Genomic DNA, 13,790 nt, shown 5'->3' on the forward strand with positions numbered 1-13,790 from the left:
AAATCCACCCTCTTGGCAAAGTGGGCCTCATCAAATTCACGATCAGCCAATGGCTGCTCTGGATATACCAGAGGGAGTTAGCAAAAGCGTCCAGGTCTCTGATTTGAGCAGCCTGGGGCGTGGCTGGCCGCTAGGCTGTTTAACGTGCATAATGAAGTAAAAAGTGGAAATGCCAAGAGGGCGGGTTTTTCGAGTTTCTACGGTAGTGAATGTAGCGGAAGGTTTTCTGCCAACTCGACAAGCGACCCAACAGCATTTTCATGTCTCGTGACGGAGGTCCGTGAGCGTAAATAGTAAGTTAGGAACTAGCCGTGAGAGGAAATACCAGCGCCTTCACGAGGAAGCATCGCGAATTGCCACTAACTGAGAGATCCGCAGATCCCGTGTGGCTTGTGAAGTTCGCGGCTGGCGAGCACCAGACTGGCTGGCAACCATTAAGACCTGCTAAGACGAGCGGGGCTTCAAAACTTTGTTTTGGTGTTGGCAGGGCCGTCGAATACACCAAATGTTGGGCTTCTGACACCAACGGTAACCGCAGCCGGCAGCGTGGTGGTCACAAATAGTGTGCGTGCGCTGATTATCGTCAGATGTCAACATCGCAGGGGGATTTCACCCAATGTTTTTGAGAAGGTCTGTTTGCGATATGAAGGCGGTTAGCCCACGCCGGCCATCTTTAGTCGGAGAGTTTCGCGACGCATCATCATTACGACGGCCCTTTGAACTGCCCTAGTAACCAGTTAGTCACGCACCACGCGGCAATTTTCGCCTGCCAGAAGTACTAGACAGGTTACCTGTTCAGCCGGTGCAGCCACCCACATTATCCAAGTGACTCTCGCTGAGCGAAAAGTCGACATTAAGTTCGTTAGAGGTCTAACAGCACCTTAGGAACGGAATGTGCATGTCACCGCAATTTGGTGACGCAAAAATGGGGCGATTACATACCTTTCTGCGAAATTCTCAGAAGGGCTCAGAAGAGCCATCTCTAACCTTGTAGCATGGTTTGGGTGTCGTAACCCACATTTCCTGCCTGGAGGGGGACGCGAAACGAAGTCACTCTAGGTCCTTTCCAATGTTATAACTTCCATGTGAAAATTACGATGACTTGGAAAATCCCCTCGCCAACATAGCCACACAGGAGGCTTAAGCGCACGGCTGATCATTATTTCTAGGCCAAGTATCTCGATCTCTCCATCCACGATGGTGTCGTAATGCCGTGACGAAGCGTGTTTCCCATTGCAGCTCCATTGAAAAGCAGAGGGCAATTGCCTAGGATAGTGACTTGTATGTTGTCGAGATGGTCCCCAAATGCTCTGCAAAGATACTCTGTACGATAGACAAGAAGGCAGTGCATTTCGGCGCTGGAAACATTGGTTAGGCCCCTCCCCTGCTTCCGCAAACAGCAAGAATATCTCGCGCTAAACTGATTAGGCCGGGGCTTCGTTGCCTGCTTCCTGCACAACTCAGGCTACGAAGTCGTCTTTGCAGATATCGCCGATAGGCTGGTCGACCAGCTTAACACTAAGAAATCATACAAAGTCATCGAAGTTAGCAGCGAGGGGACCAGGGAAACGATCATAAGTAACTACAAAGCAATCAACCCAAGAACGCACGAGAATGATCTGATCCGGGAGATTATGTCTGCTGATGTCGTTACCTGCGCGGTCGGTAGGGACAATCTCAGGTTTATCGCGCCAATTATCGCCCGAGCTATTAGTATGCGGCCTAGCGACAAGATCCCGTTGGCCATCATCGCTTGTGAAAACGCCATTGGTGCCACAGATGCCTTGGCGGCAAACATTGGGCATCTAATCACTACAAAGGAACATAGACTCGACGACCACTACAAGAGAGCAAGATACGCAAACTGCGTCATCGATCGCATCGTTCCAACTCAGCATCCGGACGCAGAGCTCGATGTCAAACTGGAGGAGTTCTACGAATGGGTTATAGATCGGAAGCCCTTTGCAGATGACGCTGTTCCAATGATCAGGGGGGTCAGATGGGTCGACGACGTGCAGCTGTATGCCGAGAGGAAGCTATACACAGTCAATGCCGGACATGCAGCAGCAGCCTACTATGGCTATAACCGCAACAAGGGATTGGTTCATAATGCGTTGCAAGACCTCTTTATTCTCGGTCAGGTAAAGAAGGTGCTTAGCAATACGAGCACTCTTATCGTTGACAAGTACGGTATCTCTAAGCAGGATCAGGAGGAGTATGTCAGGAAAGTCATTATACGAATCAGCAATCCTCATCTCGAGGACACCGTGGAGAGGGTTGGCCGCGCGCCTCTACGGAAGTTGGGTCGCACGGAGAGGTTTATCAGGCCAGCGTCTGAATTAGTCGAGAAAGGCTATGACTGCTCGGCGCTGCTCGATGCGGTTGAAGTGGCGCTCCGATTCCAAAATGTGGAGGGAGACGAACAGAGCAAGGAACTGGCCCGGATCATTGCTAGCCAGACACCAGAGACAGTAGTGGCCAGTGTCTGTGGCTTACAGCCAAGTGAGAAGTTGTATCCTCGGGTTTTGGAGATTGTCAAAAGGGTTCAAGCGGACAGACTGACGGCATAGATGTTTTGCGGTTTCTTGAGATACGAAAAATCGCAGCACAGCTTAAGCAATCAGTGTATTATCATTCATTTGAGACTATGGTTTCCCAAAGTGAGAAGAATCATTGTACTGTGACGCGTGATATTGGGAGCTGCAAGTAAAGGCGTTTTTGAAACTTCGAATTCATGGATTACAGCACTGTCTCCCGGGCTGATAGGATAGACAGAAGAACTCTTGATTTTGATATCTAATAAGTGACTATAGTTCAGGCCTTTATTCATGTGTCTACTTATCTAATTAAGGATAGATAGGGGTTATGTTCGTCAGCTGTGGCGAGGTTCCCCTGTCGATCGCCTTCACGATGTTAATCGCTTGATTCCCCTCATCGTTTGATTAAAATTACGGTTCCACACTAATTTTATCTTTGATTTAACGCATTTTAATTAACTAGACCCCCCTGGAGTGACCGTGGTGGAGGTTTACAACACTCAGAGGGAAAACAAGCGCGTTGCCGCCAGTGCAACCGTTGCCAGAACCCGAAAGGCAGAGGAAGGCCTAAGAAGGATGGCCTGGACTCTATGCCCGAGGTACCATGGAAAACAGGCGTCCAGTGCCAACGGTTTTTGCCTTCCAGAGCTGCCAGCGGATGGTTTGGAATCTTCCATCATGTTCCTGCGCAGTCATTCTCTGTTTCTTGGCGATCCTTCATTTTCAACTCTTGTCTTCGTCGTCGGCTTGTCTCTCGCCATCCGCATCGGCTTTGAAATCGAGTGGAGTTTCCTGGCTCGACGAGGACACTGTACCATCAGAGGTGTATCCCTTTAGCCGTCGGAGGTTTCCATGAAGCTCGAGGTTCTCGCGTTCCAACTGAGCGCGCTCTTGCTCCAGTAATTGTATATGCTTGCGAGCCATTTCCAGAACTTCACCCTTGCTCACACGGCGGTCCGCGTCATTCCCCCCGATTCGTCAGTATCGCCATTTCCATTGTACCCCGCGCGAAGTTGTTCTGGTAGGGCGCTGAGAAGGGATTCGAATTGCGCATTGAGACGATTTCGATACTGCTTCTCGACGAGATTGTGCGAGGCGCGCGTTCGGCGTTCCTTGGGGGTATCGTTTGGCCGGGATCGGCTGTTCTTCGAAGTACGAGACGCGCTTCTGAGCTTTGCTTGACGGCTAGAAGCTGTTGATGCTGTAGAAGCCATCGACGTCGATTTGGACCTAATGCTAGCGCGGCTGTCTTGCGGCCTGGAGCTGGGACTGGCAGCGTCTGATACCGAGGGAGCGCCACCAATAGTACTGGCACTGCTAGCAAGGGATGTTTCGGAAGACTTTTTGTTATCTCTTTTCTGTTGTCGAGATCGGGCGGTTCGCTTTTGCCGTGAGCTCGAGGTATGGTCCTCTTCTTGCGCTTCGTCTAGGCCCGGCTCTGCCCGGGGATTGCTCGCTACTGTCCATAGAGAAAATGCGTCTGATTGTTGTCGGTAGCCTGTTGTGCGGGTATAACCGGAGGCAGTTTGGACATCTTGGGACAGGTCTGACGTGGGAAGACCACCATATGTTGGTTGATCTAGACTGAGATCCCAAGGAATAGGCTCCATAATATCCATTGACGTATCCCCTACGTCCATTGGGTTTAGTCGCCACTGCGAGTTATAAGTAGCTCTGGTGTCACATACAGAAATCCAGTGCCATTTCTACATCCAGAATGGGTAATGAGATGCAGTCAGATTCTGGAGTGGAAACGGCTATGCTCTGGAAAGGCAACAGTGCAGAGTCATTATAACAAAGGTCCGGGGAACCTTCCCGTAGTAGTTTCCGAAAAAATGGTGCCTTTTCGGAGTAATTATCGGATCTGGGGATGGATTGATCCCACGCAGGTGGAAAGTGACCGATTTCTGATGCCGCAGCCTAACAAACGATGAGCACAGATCAAGTTCAAAGATGACAATGCCCCACGTTTTGTTTCAGTGATCTTAATATCTTATGATGTGTCGCGGAAAATGATGGAGGGTGCGCCACAGGGATTTCGGCTTTTGGGAAATGTGGAGCAGGATGCTGGGGGAAGGATGAGATTGGGTAGGCTGATCTGCACGGAGTAGCTGGGGGGAGATCCCCGAGTGGATTCAGAGACAAAGAGAATCCATGGCACCTACATTTTCGCTTGTGCGACAGGATAGGACCCGGTCAAAAGGATATATGGTAGCGTCCATTTTCGTGTGAGAGATAAGGTCGGTGTGACCTCAATAGTGATCTTTGCACTGTCGAGAGAATCGATTACGTGCGAGATGGCCTGATGGGCGAGAACTATGATTCTTCAGGGAACTTCATAGTTAAGCTTTCAGCTGAAGTATTGCTGAATGCTGGGGATAACACTGTCCGGCAGCAACTTAGTGGCAGCCACGTCTTGATGCAAGTATGGGCTGATTACAACGGCCATGGCCGAGTCACGAGGAATACTACGTCGGCCCAAAGGCTCCATCTGGTGCATTAAGTTGGGATCCCGGCTCGTGGGTGGTCCAGGGCGGATGGCACTCTGTTCGACGGAGCATTCACTATGCAGCATTCTTGTCGCCAGTTCAGCTTCATGGTTGTTCAGATTCTCAGTGCAGAGCTCTGCTTCCCCTCCCCACTCAAGTGTATTCGCTGGGGTCCGAATCGTACGATCGAAAGATGGGCTCACGTTCTGGACCCTTTCAGCCACACTTGTTTCAGCCAATCATCAGCAGCTTATTGTCAGCCGAGGCAGACCATGGCAGGGGGGATTTTCATGTTGAATGATTGATCACATCGTTTTGAGTTGCCGCAGGACCTGACATACGTCGTACAGTACGTTAGTGTTGAAATATAAGACCCAACAGGCTCCTAGGTCCTAACCCTTTTTGTTTCAACAGTTAGCGCTAGTCAGGTCAGACATGGCCTTGACAGTAATATTGCGGGAGCAATGCTGAGAGAAAGAATCACAGGGCCTCAGCTGGCTCTAATGACGGTCACGGGAGCCATGCGCAGGTGAGCCTTTTGGTGTTTTCGCCGCAGAGTCACCCGCCGCGTACCGCTGGTGGCGCCTCCCAGCGGACGGCATCGGCCTCGCTCGCATGGAGTTTGTCGTGAGCAACGCCATCCAGGTGCATCCGATGGCCCTGGTCCACTTCGACCAGCTCAGAGACGAGGATGCCAGGCAAGAGATCCTGCGGCTCACGGCCGGCTACGAGACCCAGCCCGACTACTTTGTCGACAAGCTGTCGCGCGGCCTCGCGGCCCTCTGCGCCACCGTCTACCCCAAGCCCGCCGTCATCCGCATGAGTGACTTCAAGACGAACGAGTACGCGAGGCTCATCGGCGGCGCGCAGTTCGAGATCAAGGAGGACAACCCCATGATAGGCTTCCGCGGCGCCTCGCGCTACTACTCACCGCTGTACAGGGAAGGCTTCGCGCTCGAGTGCCGCGCCGTCAAGCGGGTCCGCGAGGAGATGGGCCTGACCAACGCCATCGTCATGATCCCCTTCTGCCGGACCGTCGGCGAGGCCAAGAGGGTCCTCGACGTCATGGCAGAGAACGGGCTCCGGCGCGGCGAGAATGGCCTGCAGGTATATGTCATGTGCGAGATACCCTCCAACGTCATCCTGGCCTCGAGCTTCACCGAGCACTTTGACGGCTTCTCCATTGGCTCCAATGACCTGACGCAGCTGACGCTCGGTGTAGACCGTGACTCGGGCGAGCTGGCCGAGGTGTTTGACGAGCAGGACGAGGCCGTCAAGTGGATGATTGCCCGCGTCATCTCGGTCGCCCGCGAGAGGGGCTGCAAGATTGGCCTCTGCGGCCAGGCGCCGAGTGACCATCCCGAGTTTGCAAGGTTCCTGGTCGACACCGGTATTGATTCCATCTCGGTGAGTCCCGACAGCTTTGTCGCCGTCAAAAGGCACGCAGTAGCTGCCAAGCGGCCTGAATGAGGGAGGGTCTGGTTGGGTGCGTTGATCTCGCGGTAGGATATGAGGGACTTAGACTAGACTCTTGAGCTTTGCAGTTTTAGTTTTCAATAGTTGGCAATGCCGTATTCTCTTTCCATGTCAGAATTGGCTTTCCATGCTGAAGCATGCATGGATTGCAGTGGTGAGTTGCTGCCTCCTATTTGCCCACGTTGCGGCCGGCCTAGCATGAGATGAGGAGACGAAAGAACATCAAGGACATTATGCCAAAACAAAGCGCCCCCAGGTCATTAGGGCCTTCCACCTCTTGGTGCATGGTGCAGCGGTCATCTTTGGTTGCACGACAGGTGTGGCAGACATGGTCGTTGACTCAACTAGACATAATTACATGGACTTCAATCTGTTCCAAAACGCCCTATCCCAAATGGGTTCTCTTCAGTAGCTACAATGGACCCATTCAATGATCCCCTTCAGATCCTTGGCTGACCGGGCTATCCTGGACTCTTCCTCACTGTCCAGAGGTCTCTGCACGGTGCTGACAACTCCTTTTCGTCCAATGACAGCTGGCAGGCTTAAGCAGCAACCGAGTTCCTGCTGGTAATGGCTGACTGGGCGAACATCACCCTTATCTAGGAGCACAGAGGAGCAGATGCTGGAGATGATGGAGCCAAGCCCAAACGGGGTCGCACCCTTGGCTCGGATGATGCTCTGTGACCGGGTCTTGCACTCATCCGCCAGCTCGTCACGGTTGAGAACCTTGGCCGCGGCCGACTTGTCGATGGGCGTGCCGCCGATTGTTGCAGTTGACCATGCCGTGACCTGAAAATCTCCGTGGACGCCAAGTACGGAGATGTCTACCGTGTCCGCTGCAACCTGGAGCTTGCTCAGTACACGACCCTTCAGGGCGCACAATCGCACGGCGCACTTACGCCCGACCGTTCAGCCACCAATCCGCGAAGCCGAACTGAGTCCGGATAGGTGCCCGAGCCAAAGACCTGCGAGGGCGGGAGACCAGAGAGCTCGCGGGTCAGCGACGTGAGAAGGTCGACGGGGTTTGCCACAATGAGCAGGATGGTGTCTGGCCCAAACGGCTTCATCGACTCGACTACCTCACGGACAATCGATATGTTCCGCGAAGTGTAGTCGAGGCTGGTTTGACCTGGGGAGTAGTCGAGTAAGCCCTCGCTCTCAACTATGGCTCTCATCCCTACCTATGGTGTGCTTTGACCCAGCCGCCACTACCACCATGTCGGCCTTGGCTGCTTCGCGGTGTGAGGCCGCCCGCACGTGCGTGCCGTTGTTGCAGCTGTAGGCAACGTCGCGGAGGTCCTGAACTTGGCCGTTCCTCCGCTCGATATCCGTGTCAACCAGCAGCAACTCGCTCGCGAGGGAGCTGAGGATGAGTGCGTAGGCTGCTGCGCCGCCAACTTGGCCTACGCCAACGATTGAGATCTGAAACTTTGAAGCCATGATCGATTGTGGCAGGGTGTTTGCTGCGATCGTATCCAGCTTGTCCTCTCAACAAGGAGTTCGACGCGGGCTGCGGCCCTTCTTTAACTTGGTCTGCACCGGGCAAGCCAGTGCCGAGCCTTGGACAAGTGACGCCCAAAGATCACAATACCTGTGCCATGACTTCGCACGCCCGATGGCTTGGTCTGAGTGGTATTGTTTAGACTTTGCATCACATCATGGAACCAACAACAGACTCTGTGGCTGAACCTTGAGGCCGCTGAGCGACGTGAGTTCGGCGGCTCCCGTGTCAATCAGGCTGGAAATGTTGAGACCGTATGACGAAGATGGTCCGATCTGCTGGTGGCTGGGATGTGGATACTATGTGAGGGGCTGTGCTCCTCTGAGACATATGTAACTTAGACCTTTTAACATCACTGACAATTATTCGCTTCATCAGGAAACTTGATCATATCCACAGCATCGTGGCACCACCAATACAAGCCCCGAGTTCCTGAGTACATCTCTAACTTTATTCCCTGTCCCTAAGACGAAAGACCCTGGTTGTAGCTTTCATCTTCTGTCAGTCTTTGCCACCCAGAGCTATCTGGGGTAGTGATGTTGTACAGGATGTACAACCGTGTTGTACGTACGTACGTACAAAAAGAAAATGTACGTACGTGTACTGCGTACGTACGATGGGACCCACAATGTTCCTAACACGGTAATTTATGGGTCCCATCGTACAAGTACGGAGCTGTACAAAATCTCTGCAATTCTCTCCTCAATGAGGGTATCGTCAAAAAGATGCCGCCCATCAAAGCTGACGCTGCCTTCGTTTGGCGACAGTTTATCGACCTTGGCCGCTCTAACTGTAAGAAAAGTAAGCGATACAGATGCCGTCACTGCCAGAAGGAGTTTGCAGCGACCTCTGTTGGGAGGCCGAAAGAGCGCCTCGCTGCGTGTGACAAATGGCAAGCTAAGCAGTGACAAGAGCGCCAAGCTCGAGATAACGCCGGCTATCTTTCCTCATATTCTGAAGCTGTACAAAAGAAGATAACGGAGGTCGGAATTCAGCATATCTCTCAGGACGAGAGCCGCAGTTTCGCCTATGATGCCGCCGCTGCTGTAATCGCCGGCGGTCGCCCCTTCAGCCTCTTCGAGAGCCGTCGTTGGCGTTATTTCTTCACTCGCATCAAGCCTGGCTGGAAGCCTCCCAGTCGCGCCGTTATCACAAGAATTCTTCCCGACTTCTATCAGGAAATCTATGACGAGGTTTTCAAACGTATTACCAGCTCGGAATGGTTCAACATCATATTTGACGCCTCCGATAATGTCTCGGGCCACAGGATCGTTAATATCTCGGTACAGGTACCAGACGGCCCGGCCTTCTACTGGAAAACACTTGACACGGGAGACGAACAGCACACGGCAGAGAACTGGGTGCGGCTGATCTGGGGAGAAATGCAGCAACTGTGCGGCAGCGATCTCTCCAGGATCAATTCTATCTGTACGGATACCGAAAATACGATGCGCTCTGTACACGACCTGCTAGGGGGATTCCCAGAGCTCTCACACACCAACTTCTCTCTGTGCGATTCTCACGGCCTTCAGCTTCTGATTAAAGATATTCTTCTTCTTCCCTTCTTCGAGGATCTCTTTAATAACGTCAGCACCCTGCTCGTGTTCTTCTCACGGTCTAAATTACAATTACAAAGATTGAGAATGTGCCAGCGCACAAGGTGGAACGGAGTAACTCGCGCGCTGATCAGAAGGTACCGGTGAATGGTTAGCTGCGACTGAGAAATCGATATGCTAACCTGCTCGTTCCGAACAGTATAATTACGCGTTGGGGTTCCCAGTACAGTTCTCTCTTCTCCCTCCTCCGTTCTCGAGATCCTGCCAGAGACTGGTCTGTTCGAAAAGATGTACGGGATGAGTTGCGATCTCAAGATTGCCCCGTTCTCCTGCCCGAAGCGGTTCGGATCATCAAAGACAGCAGCTTCTGGCTAGAACTCGAGGCTGCGATCGCCGTGCTGAAACCGGCGAACGACTTTCAACACGTTTCTGAGGCTGATGGGGCGGGAATTGCACACGTTGTAAATCGCTGGCTGCAAATCAAAAGCAAATGGGCTGAGATGAGAGAGGCTGATCAGTTTCCTGATATTCCGTGGGACGATATTGACGCTATATTCAAAGCTAGGCTTGATAAGCAAACGTACGATATACATTGGATCGCTGATGCCCTCCGGCCTGATACAACAGGTCCAAACTCGAAACTTCCGCCTAGCGTCTTTGCACGCGTACAAGAATATTTGCAGAAACAGCTGGAAAATGACGACGAGTATCACCGTGCCCTCTCCGAATTCACACACTTCCGAATGCGTACAGGCGGCCCAGACGGCTTATTCAATAAGCACAGCGCTGTATACGACGATGGCTTCAGGCCAGCAATGGCGTGGCAGTGCCTCCTCAACCAGGGCTCGACTCTGGCTAGAGTAGCTGTGAAGGTAATGAACACGCTTGCAAACTCCGTACCTTCAGAACGAAGTTTCTCTGCTATCAGTTTCATACACACGAAAGCTCGAAATCGCCTTACCCCCATGCACGCGGACATGCAGGCCTTCATTTTTATGAATGATCGCGTATTAGATCGCCTTAAGGATCAGAAGTACGCGCATAAAAAGCGCTGGGCGGATCTTGAGGAGAAGGACTGGCTGGAACTTGAAGATTCGTACCTCGAGTTGTTTGTGAATGCGCAGGGCAAGAAGGTCTGGATGGATGGTGTGATGGCCTCTGCCAATGGAGATTTCGAGTGGGAAGGTGTCTTGCAGTCGACAGGTGATATATTGGGGGTTGGTACTGAAGTGGAATCAGTGGTTGGAGACTAGAGTGACAGGAGACCAGGACTGTATGAATGCTCGTACTCAACTATTGCCTAAAAAGGAAAGAGGAAATTTGTATGGTACAATTTTGTACGTACAGAAAAGTTGTACGTACGTACAGCTACCCAAAATACAGTATGTACGTACGTACGTGTACAGAAAAAAATGCAAGCGGGAGTCCCGCTTGCATCAGCTCATCAGGTCACTCAGTCCGACGAGGCATTAAAGTTCTGACGGCCGTTGATGATGCCTGTTAATAAAGTTCAGATCATGTTAGCATCTCATGATTCCCCGAGCAGTCCGCCTGTCCGTGTTTCCGAATCGCGCGACTCGCAGCATTCTTCACAAAGATTTGCCAAAGCCTCGCGGCTGCTACCAAGAATGGTTGTCGAATCTGTTGTTACTGTATCAGTAGCCGACGCTCAAAGCTCGCCATTCAGTACCCTTTGAGTATGATATAGACTAGTGGGACGAATATGCGTCCTCCTGCGAGATTCAGTTCAAACAGAGCGGCCCCATCTTAGACAAACATAGGACCTGCTACCAGGCGGCCAATACATGGGCACCTAGGTGCCCACCTCCGGCCCGGGCACGATGATCTTATCAGCTCAATCAGAACACGTACACCGACCGCGAAGTTTGTCAGCTAGCAGAAGAAAAGCTTGTTGCCTTCGGCCGACAGTAAGGTCAAGAACTTGCAAGACGAATATAACAACAATAAGGAATAAAAACTTATTAATGTATAGGTAAGATGAATTTAAATACCCTACTGTACGCTTGGATTCTATGCCGAGTCGTTTTATTATAGATTCAGCATCAAGTTTGAGTCAGTTAACATATGATAGTGAAATTCTCCATTGGCTATTTCCAGAGAGTTATGAACCGTCGATATCACCGGCATTTACATCAAACGGCACATGATCGAAGTGAAATCCTCTGCGCTGATTTCCAGAATAGAATCGAAATCGAAACCGTCGAGATCATCATCAAATGTAGAGAGACTCGTGAAGTCCTACGGCCATATCAGCTAATCCCTCCATTTGGCACCAAGGAGAGAACAAGAGTTACAATCATGTTAGCCTTGTCCATGCTAAATGCCACGTTCTGAGCCAAGTCAACGGGCGATGGGGCCACCATTGGGGCAGGTGCAAGTGACAGAGGTGTTGCTGGCTGTCCGGTGGGCACTGAGACGGGAACAGTTTTTGGCCAAGACTAGTATTATGGGCCTCCTTCCGTACTCGACTGAGTTGACTGGGATGAGACGGGAACAGTTTTTGCGAGGGGTTGCTCCGGCTGGGATCGATTTCCGGATCTTCTGAGTCACCGCCTATAGGGCGTTATCAATACGTAAGCAACCTAATCTTGTATCGGAAACCACCTACCTCGTTTTTGACGTTCTTGGTCTCCTTTTTGGAAGTAGTCCCCTTGGAAACAGTGCCTTTCCTGGGAACGCCCTTACTAAACTGTGGAGTTGACGGGGCAGCCTTGCTCGTCTGTGGCGGTGACGGAATGGTTCTCCTTGGCTTGGAGCTGTCGTTCGCATGGGCCGGCTTGAATGACGGGCGGCGAGACCGTTGTTGCAGTGTACCCTGGACCCCACGCCGAGCAGCCTGAGGAATCTGGTTTTCATTCGGACCGCCCTGCCACTGCACCGACCCATTGTGGCCAGTCTTCTCTTGCTGCTGGAATTGTGTCTCTTCCGCCGCCTCTGGTTGCCGGATCGTTTGACCACTTGTGTCTTGTCGCGCTATGAGCTCCTTCTTGTTTTGCTGCCCCATTAACGACAGTTGCACTTGGAACTCTTGCAAAGCTCGATTCCTTCTACCACCAGCCTGACCACCCGAAGTCCCGGGCGCCAGGTCACCTACATCCATCTTGCCAAGATTATAGAAGGCGTCGTAGGTGGTTCCGTCAGGAGCATGCGGTAGTAGTGAGGAACTTTGGGTCTGCGACCGGCTAGCATTCCACCGTAGCCTGTTTTGCTGTGTATCGCGTGAGCTACGTTAGACCAGAAATCATGTTCTAAAGACGATACCTGTATATGACTGGAATATTGATTTGCTTCACTCCTTCCATACTCATTCTTTGGAGCATTGAACATGTCCCAGAAGAGGCAGAACCATTCATAGAGAAAGCAGCTCTCCGGCGACAGATTGGGAAGATTGGGAGCAGGAAGAAACCCAGAGCGTTTGGAGTCCAAAGCAATGTCAATGGATTCATAAGAGCGGGCATTCCTCAACCGGCATCCGTTGTTGTCACGGGGACTGCGGGGGCTATGCCTCTGGAGCTTGACGTCGGGGTCGGCTTTGAGAATGGCTTGTGCGCAGTCAAACATGCCATAGCGGAGGAAATACTCGTAAATGTAAGTGTTCAGTTGTGTCTGCTTGTTGTAGTGCTCCTGAAGCTGTCTCGGAGCGCCATGTGGCGTAACTGCACAGCTGTTCACCATGGCCACTGACGGATCATGAACAGGGCCGCTCATGACATTCATGGCCATACTGACGATTATGGTCCGCGAATTCTATAAGATGTCTTCCGGGTCGGAGGAATAGGAATTCGCGAATGTGTGAGCCAGACGGTGGAAAGGCTGGTCAGTTCGAAAACGAGAGTCCAGAGCTCGAACGGGAGCTGTGGGAATAAAGGTGGGTGCCGGCTGTGTATACATAACACTGTTGCAGTTCAACGGGCCCAGTTGACCCTGGAAGCAGATTTGAGAGTAAGAATCACATGCCTGAATAAGAGGAGTCAGTCTGAAATAAACTTTCCGGATCAGATCACACCGGCCGAATCACTCGGTGGGAATGCCAACCAGAAGGTCATGCCAATTGCACCTGATACCAGTATACGCTCGAAGCTGCGCATCGCCATAAATCCAGGCTTCATATACGAGTATGTCATCTCAAACCGAACAAGTACAGGTCAAGTGCTAATGATAGGAAAGACTCAAATCTAGGAACACCAGACGAAACTAGATCGCGACCCCA

General features: G+C 51.8%; 5 protein-coding genes across 5 annotated transcripts; 2 read left to right on the forward strand and 3 right to left on the reverse strand.

Annotated features, from left to right (window-relative positions):
* Positions 1 to 1,294: 1,294 nt before the first annotated feature.
* On the forward strand, positions 1,295 to 2,570 carry MRS44_018470 (uncharacterized protein; the record flags this gene model as incomplete). Its single annotated transcript, XM_065615951.1, has 2 exons — positions 1,295 to 1,370; positions 1,429 to 2,570. 2 exons carry the CDS (start codon positions 1,295 to 1,297, stop codon positions 2,568 to 2,570), a joined length of 1,218 nt encoding a protein of 405 aa, XP_065472023.1.
* Positions 2,571 to 3,260: 690 nt separating this feature from the next.
* On the reverse strand, positions 3,261 to 4,147 carry MRS44_018471 (uncharacterized protein; the record flags this gene model as incomplete). The annotated part of the gene is made up of 2 exons (XM_065615952.1): positions 3,261 to 3,425; positions 3,488 to 4,147. The coding sequence occupies 2 exons, from the start codon at positions 4,145 to 4,147 to the stop codon at positions 3,261 to 3,263; spliced, it is 825 nt and encodes a 274-aa protein (XP_065472024.1).
* A 956-nt stretch (positions 4,148 to 5,103) lies between these two features.
* Positions 5,104 to 6,496, forward strand: MRS44_018472 (uncharacterized protein; the record flags this gene model as incomplete). Its single annotated transcript, XM_065615953.1, has 2 exons — positions 5,104 to 5,206; positions 5,556 to 6,496. 2 exons carry the CDS (start codon positions 5,104 to 5,106, stop codon positions 6,494 to 6,496), a joined length of 1,044 nt encoding a protein of 347 aa, XP_065472025.1.
* Positions 6,497 to 6,907: 411 nt separating this feature from the next.
* On the reverse strand, positions 6,908 to 7,942 carry MRS44_018473 (uncharacterized protein; the record flags this gene model as incomplete). Its single annotated transcript, XM_065615954.1, has 3 exons — positions 6,908 to 7,345; positions 7,402 to 7,631; positions 7,684 to 7,942. The coding sequence occupies 3 exons, from the start codon at positions 7,940 to 7,942 to the stop codon at positions 6,908 to 6,910; spliced, it is 927 nt and encodes a 308-aa protein (XP_065472026.1).
* Positions 7,943 to 11,707: 3,765 nt separating this feature from the next.
* On the reverse strand, positions 11,708 to 13,303 carry MRS44_018474 (uncharacterized protein; the record flags this gene model as incomplete). Its single annotated transcript, XM_065615955.1, has 5 exons — positions 11,708 to 11,818; positions 11,875 to 11,990; positions 12,045 to 12,099; positions 12,189 to 12,804; positions 12,885 to 13,303. The coding sequence occupies 5 exons, from the start codon at positions 13,301 to 13,303 to the stop codon at positions 11,708 to 11,710; spliced, it is 1,317 nt and encodes a 438-aa protein (XP_065472027.1).
* Between the last annotated feature and the right edge of the window lie 487 nt (positions 13,304 to 13,790).

This window comes from Fusarium solani, assembly GCF_023522795.1.
Source record: "Fusarium solani strain SB1 chromosome Unknown bctg00000016, whole genome shotgun sequence".
Classification (NCBI taxonomy): domain Eukaryota; kingdom Fungi; phylum Ascomycota; class Sordariomycetes; order Hypocreales; family Nectriaceae; genus Fusarium; species Fusarium solani.